Source organism: Megalopta genalis, chromosome 2 (genome assembly GCF_051020955.1).
Source record: "Megalopta genalis isolate 19385.01 chromosome 2, iyMegGena1_principal, whole genome shotgun sequence".
NCBI lineage: Eukaryota > Metazoa > Arthropoda > Insecta > Hymenoptera > Halictidae > Megalopta > Megalopta genalis.
Genome location: NC_135014.1, coordinates 17,442,875 through 17,463,837, shown reverse-complemented (window position 1 = coordinate 17,463,837; position 20,963 = coordinate 17,442,875). Strand labels below are relative to the sequence as shown.

At 40.2% G+C, this 20,963-nt stretch overlaps 3 protein-coding genes and 1 long non-coding RNA gene across 13 annotated transcripts; 1 reads left to right on the top strand and 3 right to left on the bottom strand.

Moving 5' to 3' along the window:
• The first annotated feature begins 204 nt into the window (after window positions 1–204).
• LOC117219359 (dnaJ protein homolog 1) lies at window positions 205–4,766 on the top strand. Of its 3 annotated transcripts, XM_033468466.2 has the most exons (3): window positions 631–1,220; window positions 1,772–1,885; window positions 2,670–4,766. In XM_033468466.2, exon 3 carries the CDS (start codon window positions 2,681–2,683, stop codon window positions 3,767–3,769), a length of 1,089 nt encoding a protein of 362 aa, XP_033324357.2. In that variant the 5' UTR covers window positions 631–1,220; window positions 1,772–1,885; window positions 2,670–2,680; the 3' UTR covers window positions 3,770–4,766. The 3 variants fall into 3 exon arrangements, with proteins under 3 accessions (XP_033324358.2, XP_033324357.2, XP_033324355.2); XM_033468467.2 differs by lacking the exons at window positions 631–1,220; window positions 1,772–1,885 and adding an exon at window positions 205–531; XM_033468464.2 differs by lacking the exon at window positions 1,772–1,885 and having other exon boundaries at window positions 736–1,220.
• On the bottom strand, window positions 4,756–8,934 carry stl (ADAMTS metallopeptidase stall). Its single transcript, XM_033468461.2, has 4 exons — window positions 8,217–8,934; window positions 7,455–7,667; window positions 6,589–7,361; window positions 4,756–6,521 (listed from the first exon to the last, which is right to left on the bottom strand). Exons 1-4 carry the CDS (start codon window positions 8,331–8,333, stop codon window positions 5,318–5,320), a joined length of 2,307 nt encoding a protein of 768 aa, XP_033324352.2. The 5' UTR covers window positions 8,334–8,934; the 3' UTR covers window positions 4,756–5,317.
• Window positions 8,935–9,599: 665 nt separating this feature from the next.
• Window positions 9,600–20,514, bottom strand: gpp (DOT1 like histone lysine methyltransferase grappa). Of its 8 annotated transcripts, none has more exons than XR_004489998.2 (13): window positions 19,631–20,514; window positions 18,008–18,187; window positions 17,600–17,926; window positions 17,251–17,518; window positions 16,494–17,172; window positions 15,948–16,419; window positions 15,260–15,874; window positions 14,725–15,152; window positions 14,419–14,652; window positions 14,066–14,316; window positions 13,917–13,999; window positions 13,267–13,416; window positions 12,491–12,528 (listed from the first exon to the last, which is right to left on the bottom strand). XR_004489998.2 is itself a non-coding variant. In XM_033468460.2 (12 exons), the coding sequence occupies exons 1-12, from the start codon at window positions 19,706–19,708 to the stop codon at window positions 12,009–12,011; spliced, it is 3,906 nt and encodes a 1,301-aa protein (XP_033324351.2). In that variant the 5' UTR covers window positions 19,709–20,496; the 3' UTR covers window positions 9,600–12,008. The 8 variants fall into 8 exon arrangements, 3 of the variants coding, with proteins under 3 accessions (XP_033324351.2, XP_033324350.2, XP_076374729.1); XR_004489999.2 differs by lacking the exon at window positions 12,491–12,528 and adding an exon at window positions 13,012–13,198; XR_013032660.1 differs by lacking the exon at window positions 12,491–12,528 and adding an exon at window positions 13,018–13,154.
• On the bottom strand, window positions 18,887–19,624 carry LOC143258793 (uncharacterized). Its single transcript, XR_013032661.1, has 2 exons — window positions 19,349–19,624; window positions 18,887–19,256 (listed from the first exon to the last, which is right to left on the bottom strand). It is a non-coding gene; the product is annotated as an uncharacterized LOC143258793 (long non-coding RNA).
• Window positions 20,515–20,963: the final 449 nt, after the last annotated feature.

Genomic DNA, 20,963 nt, shown 5'->3' with positions numbered 1-20,963 from the left:
AGCTATTTATTGTTCCCTTGTGAACATTGGAATAAATGTAATGACTAAATCCACGAAGATTTTTACCAGTTCGATCATAAGACGTAATGCAAATGGAGGCAAAAATCATTTGGTTTTTAAAATCCCATGCTTATGAATAGTGGCGCCCTTCGTGGCGAAATCCTGAAACTCGTAAATAAATGCACAAGTCTCGAGAAATCGGTGGTATTGTAAGCGAAGTATTTATACAGGACACACTGCGGATTAACTGTGGCCAGATCCCTTTGTTGTAAATTTTACTTCCGCGAAAAGAAAGAGATCTTGATTTATTGTTGAAAAGTGATATATGACCGTCATAAAATTGATCGAACTAGCTCGGAACACCTAAATTTTGTTTCATACTTGGGCGTGAAGCAGCAGCGTGAAAGTGCAAGGAACTGATACCTGTGTTTTGCTTCACTTTACGTGTTACAAAAACAAGCAAAATATAATCGAGAAATCATAAAACACAAAGAGAATTTTACGAGAAATTCCCACAGTGTACGAATAAAGGTAAGCAATCGATTCCGTTAATCACACGAACATTCAATAAACTAGTGATCTTAAACTGCCAATGCCAGTAATTGGGATTTCCTGTAATACATATTAATTGTTTAGAATACGAGTTTCCTAGCACGGTTGAATTTCACGAACACGGTATACAATACATGCGCAGAATTCTTACGTCCACCCAGTATGTATCAATACAGTAATCGACTCACTTCAGACTATAAAGGAAGCAACACTTTCGTCGTGAATTTCTTATCTTTGCCAACGATTCTTCAAAATTATGACCTCGGAGCTCTGAATAAGAAATCAATTAGACCAGTAAAATTAAAGATTTCGACTGTACCGACCTTTCATCGACAAAACAGTTTGGATATTCGAATTTCCCGCGCTCGGCTAACGCTGACAGTTTCGATCTTTTATAAGAGAGGGGTTACTGACGTCATCAAATAAGCGCTACGGAACTGCCGTCAAGCCATTCTCGAAAGTTCCGGAAGCCGCCAGAAGGAAAGTTTGTATATATGGACGGCGCAGCTTACGCGACACTTTAGTACGTGACGAGAGGTGTTAAATGTTGTCTCGACTGATCTGTCAGAAGCGAGCATCTCTTTGGTCATAGTTACGTTTTACGGAGAACCCAGTGAACTCAGTGCCGATTGGATTTTCTGGTTCGAACGATTTCAAGAACGAAAATAGTAAGTATCGAGCTGGAAATGTGAACAACGAGATATGGATTCCACCCATAGAATCTGTGAGATGTTCGCGGAGGGGAAAAAAATATGGGTGGCGGGGATTCGCGTTCGCGTAGGCACGACGTATCGTTTTACCACAGTGGAAAAGAGATTTTCAAGGTGGAGAATCGGGACCAGTGTCGTGAACACGGATGAATTTATTTTTACGCTCGCTCGAAATCGTTGTAAGCTTGTAACAGCGGACACGTTCGTGGCTTATACGCGCTCATCATTGCCAGAAATAGATATTGGTGAGATATGTACGTGGGTGTGCGTTAGAACGATATCCATGCGCTCCTTTTTCCATGCATATATCGAGGAAAAAAGTGGCGAACCGTTGATATCGTCTTACTAGATATCCTTCTTACGGATGCACCTCGTTTGCCTCAACAACGAGGCTGCTCCTTTGTCGCGGACGATAGTGTCGACACGAGAAACGTCGTCTCTTCGACGTCTCGGAACTACGAAAGTCACTTCGTTAGCTTATAATTATATAGCTGTTTTCATAATCGCAGGAGATACACGTCGCGCAACCCAGTCGCCAGTCGATGTAACGTTCCAGCACGGTCAGGAGAAAACGGAGCAAGCTCGGAGAAACGGTTCTCTATTAGAAATTTCGTGTGTCTTAGGTTGGTAAACTTTAGTCTCGTGCTAATTGTGTCACATACGGAAGAATCTAGATTTTTTTAGTAGAACGAGAAATGTACACCGTCTCTACGAAGGAATTTCCGTGACCATACGCGGGTAAAAGATACGTATTTCCGTGCCCGAAGGTAATCCATGTGAGATGAAAGAAAAAAAACGTTCTTCGCCGTATGACGTCGAAGTCGTACTTGAAACTTCTGAAAGAGCCGTACTTTTATGGTCACGTTGCGTTAAACGCTGTTTCCGAAATCGTCGATGTTGGATGTCGCACTGATTCCAAAAAATATGAATACAGTGATGTAACAACATTGGGATTAGAGATATACTATCTGTGCCGTGATTTCGATATGTGCGAGACCGTCTCGGATGGGATCGATGATTTTTCAGTTTAACAGGAAAACACGCCCAGACACCGAATTACCTTTTATGTCTAACAAAACCGTACGCGATTTAGTGGAAAATGATTAAAATAAATTGGAGTAAACACATATAATTCAACTTCGCGTCGATTTGAAGGGATAGCACATAAAATGATTAAACGTAATTTAACAATTAGAAAGTAATGACACTCCTTGTATTTCGAATTTTCGAAATAATCGATCGGAGTAGCTCGACAGAAAATCGCTGTTTGGTTCATTGAAAGGGTTTTGGTCCTTTGTATGCTTTGCAGTTGGTTCATTGTTCTCGGACGTAAATTTATGCGCATATTAAGTATTTGTTGTCACAAAGGCAACACATCGATTTTATTCTTCTTTCTGATTGTTGCAGATTATTAATCGATGGGGAAGGATTATTATAAAATATTAGGCATAACAAAAAATGCCACAGACGACGAAATCAAGAAAGCCTACAGGAAATTAGCTTTGAAGTACCATCCTGATAAGAACAGGAATGCTGGGGCAGAGGAGAAGTTCAAGGAGATAGCAGAGGCTTATGAAGTGCTATCTGACTCCAAGAAGAGGGAGGTATATGACAAATATGGTGAAGAAGGGTTGAAGGGAGAAGGTGGATCAGCTGGAGGAGGGGCTGGTGGAAGAGGACCATACACCTTCCATGGAGATCCAAAGGCGACCTTTGCTCAATTCTTTGGCTCCGCGAGTCCTTTCAATCCCTTCTTCGAGTTTAATGGTCCATTAGGAAACAGTGTATTCAGTTTTCACGACGACGATATGGATATCGATGACCCGCTTGGCCTGGGAGTTGGAACAGGGCGTGCACGAGGACGTGCACAGAATGCCAGTGGACCGGGTGGAGCTTTCAGGTCACATTCGTTCAATTTTGTTGGACCAACGTCTGGCAGAGGAGGATCCAAAGATCGTACTCAAGATCCTGCCATAGAACACGACTTATGCATCAGCTTGGAGGAGATTTTAACTGGATGCACGAAGAAGATGAAGATCTCTAGGCGGGTTGTACAACAGGACGGAACCACCAAGAAGGAAGACAAAGTCTTAACAATCTATGTAAAGCCAGGATGGAAGGCTGGCACAAAAATTACTTTCCAGAAAGAAGGCGACCAAGGTCGTGGAAAAGTACCAGCGGACATAGTTTTCATCATCAGGGACAAGCCACATCTACAATTCAGAAGAGAGGGCAGCGACATAAGATACACTTGCAAGATGAGCTTGAAGCAGGCGTTGTGCGGCACCGTTATTGAAGTTCCTACATTAACCGGCGAGAAGATCACGTTAAATCTGATGGGAAAAATCGTAAAACCAAACTCGGTCCACAGGATTCAAGGTCACGGCCTACCATTCCCTAAAGAACCATCAAGGAAAGGCGACCTTCTGGTTTCGTTCGATATCAAGTTCCCCGATGCGTTAACGCAAAGTGCTAAGGACATATTGTTCGATACTCTGCCAAACTGAACACGTAAATCGAAGGAAACAAAAAAACCATATATGGATAATTGTCATCACAACGACAGTCCTCTAATCGTCCCGATTAATGAGAGTAAACACTCGTGTACGTTCTAGTACATATTGCGTGGTTAGAGAGCTGTGAAAAATATATTTGTTGAGGCAAGGCAAATAATAATAATTTCATCTCATGGTTAGGGAAAATGTGATTTTCACGTTAGTCAGATGTAAAAAAAAAAAGAAGAAAAGAAAATTAGTTTTTCCTATTTGAATTTGAGCGCAAGTTCGTTTTTTTCGTTAGAAATCTCGAACGAAAAAAAGAAGTATAACATGATAGAGGATGTAAATTGCTTTCTTAGTACAATGACATGGTACTTTGTCTCTTCGCGCAGAAAGAAAGATCCTAAATACTGACACTAAGAATAAATATATTACATTAATTTAAATGCGATTTTTCGGCGAGAGTTTGTTGCAGTGCAACTACGTGTGAATGGAAGTTTAAATTCGTTCATTCTGTACATTCAGAGTATGTAGTCTATTGCATATGTGTTGGAACGAATGAGAGATGGTGTATGAATGGTATGTATTATGTTCATAGTATAAATGTGTGGAAATGTCTGGCCACATGAAAGTGACAAACTCTGCGGAATATGACAAACGAACCACTATCGTTGCCCAATCATTCACGTAGTGTAATCATACTTTTCAATTCCCATCTAAATACAAGCCTCCACACGATGACAGCCCAAAGGACTGTAGCATCAAAATATTTCAAAGTGAAATTAGTAAAAAAATATCTAATCAGCATCCTTTGCACGTTCGACAACGATTAGTGAAACGTTTTGTCATATCGAGAAGCAGTCGTGCGCGTGAAAAAAATAACTCTTTGTAATATCGAGCTGATTGTTTTTCTTATGTCGTGCGTTTTCTTAATTTTAATGGTTGGTTAATTATTTGTACGCTAAAAATAATATCGATACAATTAAATCCACAGATACGTTCCGTATTTTTTTATTTGATCCTTTTGTCTCTCGATACTCGCTCCTACGCTGGATATAACGTCGGGACACTCTTAAAATAGGCCCCGAAGTGGGTGACGTCATCGTCCTATCTCCCAACTCCCGAGATACTTTCACACACAGCTGCATGGGTGAAACGGTAGGATCCCGATGCAAAATACGTGCACGCGTGTATTTATATAAACTCACGTTTCCCCCTCGTTTTTCGCTTGGCGCGCGCGCTACGCACGTAAATGATTAGCGTATAATTCCCGGCGTAATCATACTTGCACCGCATGCTCGAACGGCGGTTGGGGTTAGATAATAATAACTCGGACACCGGAACGCGGGAGTAGGTGGACAGGTCAAAAATACGCATGTGTGTATCGAGCCTTTGACACGGTCTCGAATCGCGCGATCAATGATTCCGAATCGAATTTCGTAACAAATAATTCTACCGTTACGATCGTTGATTCTTAAATATACGTACGTGCAAGAATAAAAAAGGAACCGCTTTAAATCAAACCGATCAGTCCCATGTTAAGAAAGAACTTCGTCGTTATTTCTTCAAGTGTTGCAGGTCGAAGTCAGCCTCCAGCGGCGAATTCGCCAACTCGACGTAGTCTTTATCGATCCATTCGTCCTCGTCGGGCGGAAATCCAATACCGCCAGACAAAGAGGTCAAGAGTGGCCGGCCGTCCGGCCCCAGGCTGAAATACTTGATCACCTGGTCGTCGAGATGCAGCCCGTCCTTATGCGCGTTCTGGGGCCCGAACTGAGCATCGTCCCACAGCCGGCCCTTCAGCGTCGTCTTACCGAAACGAAAGTTCTCCGGCAAACAATGATGCTGCCGACAAAAATAATTTTGTCCCTGCTCAGCGTGGCACCATGTACCATCCGGGTAGTATGGGTCAAGGCCAAGGTCGTTTAATTCGACACGCGGCGTGTAATAAGATGCTATGTCTTTTCGCCGACAGAATATAGCGCAGGCCATCCATGGCCTTTCGGGCTCGTGCGGTGCTTGCAGCCCGCCACCCTTGCCGTCCAATTCTGGCAGACTTTCGCTGAACTCCGCGCACCTAAGCGTCGCGAAGTCCACGCTACTCCTACGCTTCTTCTTGCTACAGAGTTTGTCGTCCCTGCAGAGGACGACATCGTACCGCGGCCCCTGACAGTCTGTTTCCGCGTTCTCCGGTGTCGGGCTATTGCAGAAGCGACGCCTGCTCCTGGCACCACTCGACTTCAATAGGCAGCCGCTGCTGCAGGCTCCCGGGATCCATTCGCTCCATCCTACGGGCCTCGCTTGGGGCAGCTGGGGCCCGTAGGGATCTGTTCCTGAAACGATTTGCAACGCATTCTTACACTCGCCGCCCCGGCATTCTTTTCCAGGCGCACAGTAAGTCCCATCCAAAGCTGGCCCGGCGATGTAGTAGCCGCTTCTATGGGGCGTCTTGCACTGCAACGCCTCGCAAGCGTTGTACAAGGTTGCTACCGTGGCATCCTTGTCCCGTAGCAGCACCTCGCACTGCTTCTTCGCCGTCCATACTCTTCCAGGCAGATCGAAGAACCTCGCATGGTCCAGCCGATCGTTCGGCCGCTTGTAGGGTCTATCTTTCAAGCAAGGCTTCGTGTAGGTCAGCTTCTCGGCTACTTCTCGGCTGCATTTCGACCAGACCGTCTCGCCGTGGGTGCCCCTGCTCGGCGACATTATGTAGCCATCCTTGGGACAGGCGTTCCCTGTCGAATCGTGATGCATCCCTAGGCTTTTTGGGGAACGAGATCATCTTTTGTCTTGGTTTTTTTATCCCGACGGTGATATTCGATACTTACTTGTGACCGATCTCGTGCGCGGCAATGTAGACGGATGTAAATCCTGCGGACGGAAAGGGCTTGCCGAACTGATTGGTGACACCCAGTTCAGCTATAACGCAAGAATACTGATCGATGCACACTCCGCCGACCGTTGCAAGACCCATGGTAGCGCTGTTCTTCTGTCCAGCCTCTACGGCGTAGAAATCCAGTCCGGAGACATAGAGCCCCATGTCCCAATGATCGGGATGGTATTCGTCCTTCTGGTTCTTCTTCATGGCGTAGTTGCAGAAAGAATCTAACAAGCTACCCCTCTCGCCGTCGAAATGGGGCAGATCTCGGGGCTGCTTCTGCATAATCTCCAGCCTCACGAGGGAGATGTCGATTAAGATTCCTAAACTGGGATGATGGTAGACTGCTTGAACACCGTTTATGTAAGCCAACATCATGTCCCGGATGTCCTCGTCGTTCCTGTCGAAGAAGGGCGAGAAAAGCTTGTAGCCAGGCTCGTCAAAAAAGACCGCCAATTCCAAAGTTAAAGCTTCTTCGAGATTGTTGTTTCTGATCTCTTTCGGTTCTCCTTCGTCGAGGACATTGTTATCGAAACCATTTCGCTTGTAATGCTTGAGTTCGTCCTCGAAGAGGATGAATGGAGCTTGGGCCCTTTTAACGATATGCGGCTCTCCGAGTGACTCCGAACGTTGTTTGATACGATGATCGTTGAAAAAGGAAATATCCTCGGTTTGCAACGGTGTTATTTCGAAGGTGATATTGTCCAGGAAGACCAGACCGTGCTACGGCGACAAAGGACACCATTTTGTCAGAGATTTTTCTCTTCATTTGCGATGCTTAATTTTGTTTGTTGCCGTTAAAAATGCAATACTGACCATGCCGCGTTCCTTACAGAGACTAATGGCTGCCGAACTATAGTCGTTCCGGTGCAAATAATGACAAGAAGACGGCTCCCTCAGATCCTGCAACTCTTCTAGGTCGTCGTCTTCGTTGTGCTTCCAAACACGAAAATTCGGCGTCACGATTCTATCGTTTCTACGTAGTCTCAAGTTAACGGATCGATCGAAAGCCTTAAAACTTAGCGGTACCTGCAATTTATTTATGCAGGGAATTCCCAGAAGTAAAAGTGAACGAGAACCGTCACAGAGAATGGTATTCAGTGACCTAAGCATCATTCACTATTTCCATTGAGCATACATTATTTAACACTTTATCTGCCGGCGGTTACTTAATGGTCTTTTAAACGATCGACCGTTAATAGCAAAGAATTTCTTAATAAGCAATTTCGTCTGTAAACCAACAAATTATCTCTCAATACATATGATATAATAGTATTTTTTAAAAGAAATATATCTTCAGCAGAAACATCGTCGAGCGATTTCATTATCTCCTTTATCGAACTATTAAATCATAACTGAAGGAACTCCACACTATTTACCAGTGTTCAGAAATAGCAAATCAAAGTAACAGAGGCAATTAGTAATTGATAGATACACGAGTCAAGCTGTACTCTTAATTATCTTCAAACGCGAACTGTGCGCTGCAGATTTTGTTCTCGTCGGTTCTGTACGTACGTCTTAATCTTTACCCTAAATGGTCACGTTAGTAATGTTTTATTAACGAGTACGATCGTCTACCTCCGCGCTGTCCTCCGTGTTCCATAATGGTAGCAAAACGATTTCCGTGTCCCCGGTGTCCCACGTGGCTGCTGCACCCAGCGAAGCCAGCAATATTGTTTTTAACGCGAAGGCCATATTATGGTCGTTAGATTTCAAGTTCAAGTACGCGCAAGAATGACGGACATGTTCTTATATACTCGAGTGGGTGCATAACGCATTGCGAAACCCGTATGTCGTTTATCATTGCAAAAACGTGCACAATATGAGCTGTAATGCTGGCACCTGTATCACGGAGAGGTCATTCACATCGAGATCTGAATGAATTAAACAATACTAGCTCTAGAATGGCATGCATCGCTGACTTTTACCCTCACCGGTTATTTTTAATATGTATCACTTGAGAGAAGACCATTAATACAATTTCCTATGATTGTACCATATTTATAGAAGCTAAGCGTTTCTCTTCTAAATAATAATCCTATAAGAATTTCGGATGAATCCGTCTCCTAAAAATACAAAAAGGCAATTAACTTCGACAAATTGGAACCTCTTTCAATTCTGCGCACAGTTTGCGTATAATTACATTCCCAGGACCGTTTCGGAGATTTGTTGTAATCCCGTGCACAGCCCCCCCCCCCCCTAAGTCCATTCTCTTCTCTGCGCAAAAATTGCATAGAAAACGCTCCGAAATATACATACCAATTTTGAGCAAATAGTTTTCTTTACAATACACGAAGAAACAAATTGTTCGATAATTCAACAAACATCTGCGCCAGTATGGAAGTAACGCAGGAATTTATGCAACACCAGAATAAGGTAGAAAACATTTTTAAGAATACAATGAGTTCATTGTGATGGATCGGTTAAGAATGTAGTGAGTTAAGTGAAAAATGTAGTATATTTGAATGCATTTGTTGCTCGACGTACAAAATTGATGCTATAGGAAATATAATCTGTTTTCAGGTAGAACTTTGTACTTTGTTGCATTTTGCAGTATACACGTATCTGCATACATACATGTCGAAAGATATCATTTTACCGCTTTTCTAGACGTTTTCGGCGTCACTCACTCACATGAAAAACGAATTATTACACCTAGATGTAACTAGATCCATTACAACAGAAATTCTTCATATTGTATCGATTACAACGGGCATAATCAAACAACATCTGAATGGATGATATACGCTTAAAAATGTGTCCTCCGTTCTATGCTTGTGTTTGTCGATTCTCTTCTCGTCGCGCTCCAAACGGAAATCGAAACAGAAAATTGTTCAGCACACTGCACACAAGTTTCCTTATTTCCGCAAGGTAACCGTGATTCGTAAAATTCTGTGTCGTCGTGTGACAATAATTACAATCGCCGGGAAGGTGGGAATGAAAGAGAAAACTATCTGCATCTGCTTGTTACAAAAACCTTAGTATTAAAATATTTCAATAAAAACAATAAATAATCATGATCAATAATAAAATTAATAGAAGATTCGGCAGTGTATATAACACGCTAAACTTGGCAGGTGCCTACATCGTTATTTAATCGTTTATGTGTTAATGTATACGTCGGAGGGGGTTGGGAGGATCGGGGTGGGAGAAGAGAGGATTATTAAATAATTCGATAACTAATTACAATTATATACGGCGAGCCGGTCAAGTTATTCCTTTTTTACAAGATTCATCGAATGACGATTGCTCGGAATTGTGTTCTCGTTTTTTCCTGTTTTCCTTGCTTTTTTTTTACAACATTCCGATACTGCTATATATACGACACAGTGACTAAAAAAATCTTTTATACATAGACGCGCATAGTCGATGTTGCGTCGCATCTATTTACAAATTCATTCTCGAATTCGGCGGCGATCGTTGCTATCGATCCGAACGAGCACCGCCGACAAATCACCGGTTTCAACTTTTCTACTCGATAAACACGCAGAGATCATTCTTTGGATGCATTCTGCACAATCTTACAAATCAGTGGGTAAATTTGTGCCGAAAATGAGAAAACGAATTAACTTTCGGTGAAATGACTATTCTTTTCACTGTCTGCCACCGTAACGTTCTATCAGCGGCAGTGAACACTTCAATATAAAACCTTCCTGAAACGATGGAAGATTGTTGATGGAGGACCATCGCAGACACTATTAGACTTTTAGAAAACTTCCTGTATGTACAATTTTAACTCTAATACTAAGAATAAATCTACAAAACACATATTAGTTACTGATATATTGACTTTTAAAGAGTTCAATTAAACTGTCACTCTAAATTTTTATTTCAGAATAAAATTCGTATTCATTGAATACTTCTGCAATTTGTTTACAAACCACCGAAAAATATCGTAAAAGTGTATCAGACATTTTTCGTCACTATCTGTGTATAAAATACAATGTCATGTTTGTACAACGAGATTTCTCATTACTCGCACATTGTATATTATCTGCTAGTATTACGGAATAACTAAAACACTTTTGAAATACTAGCTGGAATGAGAACATTTGTACAGAATTTAGAATCTCAACCAGCAGTACCGTTCTACTTTTGGTATTGACTATTTTTGGCATAAGATTAGGTGTGGTCACATTCTGCTATTGAAACCTATTTTATTGTTATTATTTACTCCCCCAATTCTTGCCGGAGTACCACTTTTCCGATTATTGTGATCCTTATCGGGCAATTTACATATACGATTTGCTCTTAATTTTATTTGTCCTCTTTATTATTACTTACTTAGGTGAGCGATATATGTATTGAGTTCAGAAGATGGGCCCAATGAATTCGATTAATTTTCTGTTAGTAACTGTACCTTCGGAACATTTTCAAGTGGTTTGTATCTAAACCAAAACATTTTGAATAATTAAAATAGAATTTATGAAGTTTTATAAAAATCTAAAGCGTACCTGGAACAGCCCCCTAATGAGAGCCGCGTGTATAAAACTTACGGCGAGTATTTGCTACGAACACACATAGGTTTTGGTAGCTTCTGTCCACATTGTTTCGTTCACCAACTATCGTCAACGTGCAGCATCCATAATACATGGCACATTTTTTGCACAGCGCTTCTCTTCTACTTTCCTTTTTTACTGCCCTACAAACGTGTGACAGCGATGTACCATAATTACAGACGCGCATTACAAACCGTTCGATTATCCTTCTGGGAATATAATCTCTATGGTATAATAGCATATATTTACGAAGGCAAACACATTCTCACCGTATGTCATATATCAAATAGTTAATATTTATCCCCTAGACTCGATTTATCTGTTTTTTTTTTTTTGCTTTACCCAGAAAACTGCAATGGGCTAATAATATTAAGTGTTAAAATGCTTATCAGTGAGTAATGTATAACAGTGTGACTTCGCGTTTTTTCTTCACCTTCACATCTCTTCGATATACGCGGGTGTATACAGCTAAATATTAAATAGCTTCTTTACCATTGAAATAGATTTTCAATTTCGCAGTACATTTAGCCTCGTAAATTTTCTCCATAGAAATAAATATATATTTCTTCATGAAATATAAAAAAATAAAACAAATTACCGAGCTCTCTGTCTTAGCTCAGACATCACTTTCTCTAGTACGAAACAAAGATCTAATAAAACTTGAATGCGATTTGCCCGCATTCGATTCAAGTGTCGAATGTACTGCAACATTGTACGCATTATTTAATAATAATAATAATAATAATAATAATAATAATAATAATAAAAATTACTTTAACCGTACTACAAGGAGCAGGGGAGAGTAATAACATTGTTATCATCAAAAGAAATGATACATCATCCGCAATCAAGAAACGCAGACGGCATTCTCTCAATTCTGCAAACCTAACAACCGTAAGAGAAATCCTTAGTTAAAAAGCTTCATACTCAATGATTACAAGTATAAAAGTCGGATTAAGATTGTTCGTCATTCGAAGGCCACTGTCCTGAATGATTCCAATCCCAATCCTTGCCTTTAGGACGAAACTTACTGGTGCCTCCAGAGTTATTCCAATCTCTATGAAAAAACTTTTTCTTAAAATGATGCCGTTCAGGGTCGGGTTGACGTTGATACTTCAGCGGCACCGAGGATGCGCTGTTGCCGGTGCTGTTGGAGGGATTTGGTGGTCGAGGGCTGGTTGGTGAAGGAGTTCTAGGAGGTCCTAATGCTTCATCGGGAGAGGGAATCACTGGTGGAGGTCCTGTGACAGCACTATCAGAACCTAGTCCGCTGTCAGGACTCGTGTTCACTCCCTCGGTAGATCTTCTTCGTTTGTCCAGCTCGGTAGAGGCGAATGCGACCAATCTATCGAACCCAGAACTGATTCTATCCTGCCAATCCGCTTCTCCGTCTGAAAAACATGTGTTAGTTAGCCAATTTCATCGATTAGTCTTCACAATATTCTGACAAATTTTCATAAAAATAAGCCAAGAACATTTCTCAATTGCAGTAACGTCTACTGTCAAGTAGTTTGTCATACATCATTGTATGCATGTGCAGAAGTATAGTTATATAATGTTCCGTATGGAAGAATTAATAAAAGGAAGTATGATGAAATAGTGGTATGTAAAAAATAGAAAGAAGAATAGTGTTTCTTGTCATGCTTACTGATGAAAGAAAAAGGTTGAAAGAAAGTGGAGAATATTGTAAGAGTAAAAAAGTTTTATTTATTTAAGTGTAACTCTACTTAAAGTACAACTTATGAATTACATATCTGCTGCATATGTACATGTTTACAAGGAAGGAATATATTCATGCAAGAAGAACATGCACTAAAATTATGAAAACCCATTGACTAAGGTAGATTGTTACCCATGGAAATCATCAGCATGCTTTGTTTTTTCTGTCTCGATTTCTTATATGTACGAGTATGCTGTAATTGTTAAACAACTTTCTTCGAAGAGACCGTGTCCAAGTTTGGCTTATTTTCATGGAAATATTTCTTTTTTTTTACTATTATTTGGTATCCTCTTTCTTCTATGAGATATAATAGTGGATAAAAATGCTATGTTTTGCAATGGCTGTAATAACGAAAATTAAAGAAAAAAAATGGAAAAAAAATTTTGAACAACCCCTGTGGGCAACTCACCAGCAACCACGAACCAACCCACAGGCAGCCATACATTTTCATTTCTCCCTCTGACTTGTGTCTCAATCTCTAATAAAACAAGCTTCAAGGGTTGTGAGTGAGACTGAGTATGTGACAGACAGAGCTAACCAACAAACAGCTACAGTGCATCTAACAAATACAGCAAACAACAACAAAAATAAATATAAATAAAGATCGGGTACCAGCACCATAAGAATAAGGTAAACCTTAGACAACAATTTTGAACCATTAGTGCGTCAAAAAAAGAAAATGATAGAAGATGCATAGCAGAATCTAACAGTGTGTGGAAAAAAGATAAAGCAGAGTATTTTTAGTAAAAGGTTTGTAAAATACAGGAATATAGACAAAAAAATAAAAGAGTACTGAAAGAATAAATAAATCATATTATAAGTGCAGGATCGAACTACTGATAATAGAAAGTAAAATATAGAACTTAACTTATTTTGGAGAACTTTTCTAGTCTATTACTAGCTTTATAATTCATTTCATTACACTGTTCAAAACCAGTATATTATTTCTTTATAAATAGATTACGGATCTTTTGCCAAAATAAAATGAAATAAAAAATAAAAGAAGAATGCATAGAGATCCACAATCTATTTGTAATCTACGTGTAATCTCAACTTTACATTGTCATCTCTTCAGCCAGCCAATACAGAAAGCATATTGAAAAAAAAACTTGAGTGTATACATTCCAAAGCATTTCCTAATCCTGCAATCGTAGGAGAACACGTTACAGGAAATATAATGTGAAAATACGGGATGCTGTCCTGCTTACCATCGTCGCCAATACCGTTCCGTTGCCTCTGCGTGGTCATTTGGGGTTCATCGACTAGTGGCGTAGATGTATTCGAGTGCGGTTCTACCAGAGGACTCAATGGTGCTCCGCTTGTGCTTATTGACGATACGACCGCCTCTGTTTTTACTGGCATCGAAGGCTGTGATTGACAAATGGCCGTTACAATGCCATTCGTAGTCGTACTACCATTACTGTTACTACTAGTTGCATATCTAGGATATGGTTGAAATCTACAACAAAGGAAACATGTGTTACATACTGTTTTTAAAATATGAATGTCATGAACGATTCGATGAGAAAAGGAAAACAAAGCTTAGCAGAAGTTGCAATACCTTCGACTTGTAGAAAGCATTGACTCGTTTTTAACGTTATGATTGTTTAATATGCGAGCATGTAGGGACGCTGCCAGTCCTTCTACTGGCAGAACTTCACCGTTCGATCCAGCCTGAGATGAGTGCAAAGGTGGCGGAGGATGAGATTGTGCAAGATTTTGAGAAGGATTGTCAGTGAAATACGATTCATGGTATGGTTTGATATCTGCACGAGGTAATTGAACTGGTGTATACCTGCAAAAAAGAAAGGATGTAAATTATAGTGGAATCTCTCCGGGATCATTTTCAGGCATACATGTACAATACCTCTGAGCCTGTGTTACAGGTGTGAATAATACAGATGATCTCGAAGTGGCAGTTGGAGTGCAGGTTGAAACTGCTGAAGAAGTTGGTGCATAACTTGCTACGTGCGCGAGGGTTGATAAACCAGCATCACCCTCTGCGCTAGCAGGTCTGCTGATGGGGGAATATACAGTTTCCGGTCTTATCATCGCGCTCATGTCAACGGCAGCATTTATTATGGATTGATTGGAAATTTCAAGCGTCCTCTCTATTTCTCCACTGACCAAATCACCGATTGTCCTAGTGCCGAGCAATCCATTTCCTCCTGCTACAATACGATTGTCATGACTCGGTTGCCTGGAGTCGATTGTTGGCCTATCAGATGGTGTTAAGTGAGATGAAAGGCGTTCTTGGGAGAGATGACGGCGAAGTGCTAACTTTGCAGGTGAAACCTACAATGATATTCATCCTTGAGTAATTCCTGGGGCTATGATTCTATGATGAACACACAAATAATGGTTATAAAAGAAATACAGTGTTAATAATTCGAACAAATTACCTGTGTATAATCAGGGGTTGAAACATTTTGTGGTAACGCGATACGTTTTCTATCGGGCTCAGTCTGATTTTGTAATTGCATTTGTTGCTGTTTATTTCTATTTTGTTGATCTTCGTTCAAGACACTTGTGATTATACTTTTTAGCCTATCCTCAAAGTTCGCGACCCTGGGTGGCTCCTGGGTCCTATTTGCTGTTTCCTTATTACTCGTTTGTGGTATCGAGGATGATATCGAAGATGACGAAGTCGTAGAAAAGCTAAGAGATGCTTGTGGCAGTCTGGTTCTAGAATTGCTACTTGTACTAGTATTTTGCCTATTTAACATGCGACCAGCTTCTATCTGTCTGCCTGTTTCCAAAATCTTTTGCGCCAATATCTCCGGATTATTCTCTTGTATCTTGCCGATGTCTGGGACATCCGGCCATTCTTGTGATCTGGATCGTCCTTCTCTGCTTTTTCTCGTCGATCCACTTTTACCATTTTGCTGTTGATGATGATGCTGACTTTGTGAATGCTTACTACCCGCTGCTTCCCTCTGCTGTTGGACTAACGCAGCAGCTTGTTTTTCACTACTTGCTCTTTCTAACACATTCAGCTCATGCTCCAATTTGGATACCTGTTTAGTAAATTCAAATTATAGATCGCCATGTGTATTTTCTTCATCTGCTTGTATAAATGTAAGTACATACCTGGCAGTGCAGTCTTTTGCGCTGAGAAAGAGTCGCTGATATCTCTTTCAGTATATAATCCTGCGTGAGTGGTTGAGGCGGATTCGACATACCATTAGCATTCGTTAAACTATTGTACTTTTCCTGCAACTCTTGGTGTCTAAGCGCCGTCAGTCTAGATTGTTCACTTTCCATAGATGCAACTTGTGCTTGCAATTTACTCGCCTTAGCTTGCAACTGCTTATGTCTAAGAACTATCTCCTTAGCTTTGGCAAGTAAGTCTCCGGGTGACGTAGCATTTATACCTAGCTCAGTCATTCTTGCTTTCAATAAAGCTACGCTATCGTCGATTAATACTTTTATTTGTTTCTCTAGTTGCGCTGCTCTTGATTGCAATTTCGAATTTCTCTCCCTTTCTTTTGCAATGTCTGTATTCACTGATACTCTGTACTGAGGAGTTCTCATTGATTCCAGCATGAGCATGAATTGGTCCCTATGAACAAAAGAACCGTCGTATGAACGTATGAACGATAAACGTATTATACCCACTTAAGACGTGAACAATACCTGTACAAGTCCAGAAGTATCTGTAAAGCATAAGGAGTGGCGGACGGAGCAGGTGGTATGCTAAGTTCTTCGTGTACAGAGGTGGAATGTGACTGCAAAGAGAGCGATAACGAAGATAGCTGTTGATCCACGCAACCAGGCGCGGGAGGCGGTTTCTTCCCTAGAGCTTGTGGGGACGTGCTGAGTAGCGTTTGACTGTGCAGCAAGTCCAGGCCAGAGATATTAATTGCCTTCTTGGGCTTGGACTTCTTTACACCTCTGCCTCTCTGCCTGCCTCTAGCAGGAGGTCTCGTAATACCGTTTGTTTTCCTATTCAATTTCCTACGAATTTTATTTGGCTGCCGACGACTTTTAATAGTGCCGTCATCCGCATCCGAGTCGCTATTTGTCCCTTGCTGCTCCGAATGATTTGGGCTCTCTAACTGCCGCGACAAATCACGCTTAGCTCTGTCACCTCGTTCGCCTCTACTTGTTACCTTATTATTACTGCTGGCAGTGTTATTTATCACAGAATCGGAGTTTTCGTCCCCACCTTGTTTGTTATTCTTTAAACGATGGAAATAACGTTCTAACTTGGTACGATCGATTACATGTAAATAATAAGACACTGGTTTACCAGTCCAAGAAACAGAACCCTTCAGTGGTGACATTTCCGAGACGTGCATTATTGTACCAATATCTGTGAACAAAGAACTCGTATTCATGACCATAGTTTTAAGTATTCATTTGTATGATGTTCACAAATAAAATATATTACCACTGAGATTTCTATCCGTTATACGAAAGTTAAGGGGGCAGAATGATTTCGATGATACTATACGTGCACCGTCCCGCAAGTCAGCAAACCGTTCTTTCAGCTGGTGATCCACCGTCGGACCAAACGCAAAATTATTAACAAACACTATTGTTGCTCCGGTAATGCTTTCACGATGTTCGTCAGCTAAAAAATCGCCTTTTACCAAACGATACTCGCCGCATCTTTTTCCATACCAATTCAACCATTTACGAAAGTTTACTTCCATACTCTAATATTTGACAGAAATAAGAAGCTTGAACATATCGAAAATTTGTAAAAATACAACCTACACATTAAAAGAATGTCATACTTGTGCATATCTTGACGGTACATCGGCTCTTTCTACACCAACACAAATTTTGCACAATGTTGCTGCTGCCATTTGAAGAACTACTTGGCCAACTCCAGATCCCAGGTCAACGAATACATCGTCATCTGTTATTTCAATCTGGTCGATCATTTGACACACAAGTTCGTAACTAGTTTCCCCATAAACTTCCGGTGAGAAAGGTTCATACTGATTCAATTTATCAGGTTCTACTACAGCCTGATTATATGTTTGCTGAAGTATATGTCGCAGTAAACCTCGACTAGGTCGTTTATTTAGCCTCTGAGATGGTAAACTAGTGCCCTTTTCCTGCATTAAGTACATTTCAGGTTTTTCAAACAAAAAAACAGATTCTTACTGAATTATACCATTGCTAAATATTCTACTTACCAATTGAACTAAACTATCAATTGCTCTATTGAATCTGTCGCATAAATTTTTCATACTCTCATAATCTCTGGTATCATAATCACACAAAATATTATTTTCAAGTGGTAATTTCAAGTCCGGCAAATCTTCACAAACCCATCTCATTGTTTCAACAACATCAAGTGCGCCATCGTGTCGGTCCTATAAATAGTTAATAGATAAGATGTATTCATACAATAAATAGAATTTGCTATTAAACATTGAATATTTTCTTTATTTATTTTAAATACAATGATAAATTCTATTTGAAATAAGATGCTTTATTGCAATTATAATATTTTGGTACAAATAGCAAAATCTTTTTTTTTCAACAAATTTTCAAACAACCCTTCAACAACCCTTGAAAAGAAAGTGTTATCAAAGAGGATAAAGCAATATAACAATAAAAGTTTACAGCACGCTATAGATACTGTAAGTATACCTTCTTTTTTTGACATTTCTTAAAGTCATAAATCACAGTGCCTAAAGTCATAAATCACAGTGCCTAAATTTATGATCACAATACCTAAATTTATGATCACAATACCTAAATATATGACCATAATAAAAATTTACTGTGTCCATTCACCTGATGTTGTGTATGGGAAAAAATGTCTTAAAAAAAGTACCCCTAGTATACTCTGTATATAAATAAACCATGTTACTATGTAGATTTCTAGAAGAGAAATTTGTACAAAAATATAATAAAACAATGCTTTAATCAGATTATAGTAAACAAACCTATTTATTATTTACTATTTGAAAAACAAATGTTATTCTACTCTTATTTCTCCTAAAATATTCCTCTCTCACTCTCTCTCTCTCTCATTCACATACAGACAGGTATATAAGATACACATATACAGTTATTTTTAATTTATTTATGAGTATAAGATAGAAAGAAAAATATATATGAGCATCTTTAATTATAGTAAACATGACAGCGTAACTGCACTGTTTTGCTTTATGATGTTCATCTCTGTTTAATTACAGACAAAAATTGTTTTATGAATTTCCATATGTAAAATTAATTTCACACAATATTATCTACATATGAAAATAAAGTTGGGTTGTAAAGAATTAATGCTTTGCAGTTGCACTTAGTTTAGATACGAATGCTAATATAATTAAATACATAATCATGCATGTTCCCCTTTAAAATCAACAACATCAACATTATTCAATTTAAATGGACCACTGCAAAGTTACTCCGCTGTTTTCTTGACAGAATCTAATAATAAAGAAAACATGGGTACATTCATTTAAGTTTTTAGAAGTAAACGTTTTTTTTTTGTACTGCAACGTAGGGTCATTTTACGATACCTTCGCAATATATATTCAAACATTTCTAGTTCCCGAGAAGAGACCGTAAGTGGCTTAACGGCGACATCGTCGAAATAAAAACATGTGACATGTCGTTTTGGTTTATAACCGCAGAATTCGCGTCGCACGATGAACAGTACGATCAGCTGTGTGAGAATGGGGGATAAATGGCAGGGTCATAGGCGGTAGGCGTTCGTGGCGGCATATTAACGTGTAGGCATCGGTTCGATTCGAAGAGAAAGAAAAAGAGAAAGAAAACTAGAATTAAATAATTGCACTCACGGATCCAGATCCGGAAGTGAGGGGCCATTGATAGACGATCGGTTCTGCTCCGGCTGGCGAGTGCAGGCGCAGCTCCATTTTAGCAGGGCCGTCGTCCTCGTCCCCGTCGTCGTCGCCGTCCACTTCTCTGGCAAACCGTTTCCTCCGTAAGCCCAGCTCTCAGGGTCGCGTGACGTAACCACTTGGAACGAGTACCGTTCGCAACGGAGGATCTTTGTCGCTCGTCCTCCCCGCACTAGGACACTACCACCACGTAGACGACGCTCGCGGAGGACCCCCCCGCTCCGCGGTCACTTCCCCAGACATGTAAACGAGACGAAGGGGGCCACCTTCAGCGACCGTCGACCCACGAGGATAAGAGCGTCGCGGCCGCGAAACCAACCATCAAACCACGTCGAGACGATCGAACTGAGCTACGGGCCACGCCGAAAACGGCCACCAGGAACACGGAACACGAGGCGCACACAACAGAAAAACACTGACAGACTATTGTGCTAGCTCGAGAAACAGCGGTTTGGGGGGGGATGACGACATCAAAACATGGCGTCATGCCTCTTCCTTCTACCGTGTCGTGCTCGTGCGGCAGCACATCCGGGTGTTCGGCGCCAGCCCTAGTAATGCGCAAGCGCCAGCCCGAACCGTTGAACTTTCGACCGCGGATACAACTTTCTTGTTACGTTAATGCAATTTTATAATGCATTCAGCGAGTGCAACAATTTCGACGGACTCCTATAGTAATGAATCCTGCAAAGAAATAATTGTATCTTACTAAAAATAATTTGTTTGATTAACTTCATAGTTGCCATTAATTGTAATTATTATATTTTATAATTCTGACAGTTGTTTCATTCTTCGTTCCCAATCTTTTTATCTAAAAATGAAGGCACGAGATTTTTTGGATATTTGTACGTAATGTTGTCAAAAATCATGTTCGGAACGTTGGGATTCATACAACAATTTGTTTTAAACACACGCGAAGTGGTATCTTAATGATGTTTACCTGAAATTTTCATTTAAAGTAAAATTATCTACTACTTTACTAAGAACATGTAACACTTGAACATGATTGTTCATTGTTGTCATGAAACAATAATGACCGCACCATCTATCAACAATCTCACGTAACTTTTGCATTCACGTAATTACATATGTATTTATACATATCCATATGTATATTTATATGTAGTCAAAAACTCTTTTAAGAACATTACATTTTTTATGTAACATATATTGCAGTTCATCTACTTTTTACGTAAGAATGTAATCTTTAAATTAATCTCCTTTTTATTGTATTTTTTTTAACTTTTTTTTTGTAAAGAACTATATTAGAAAA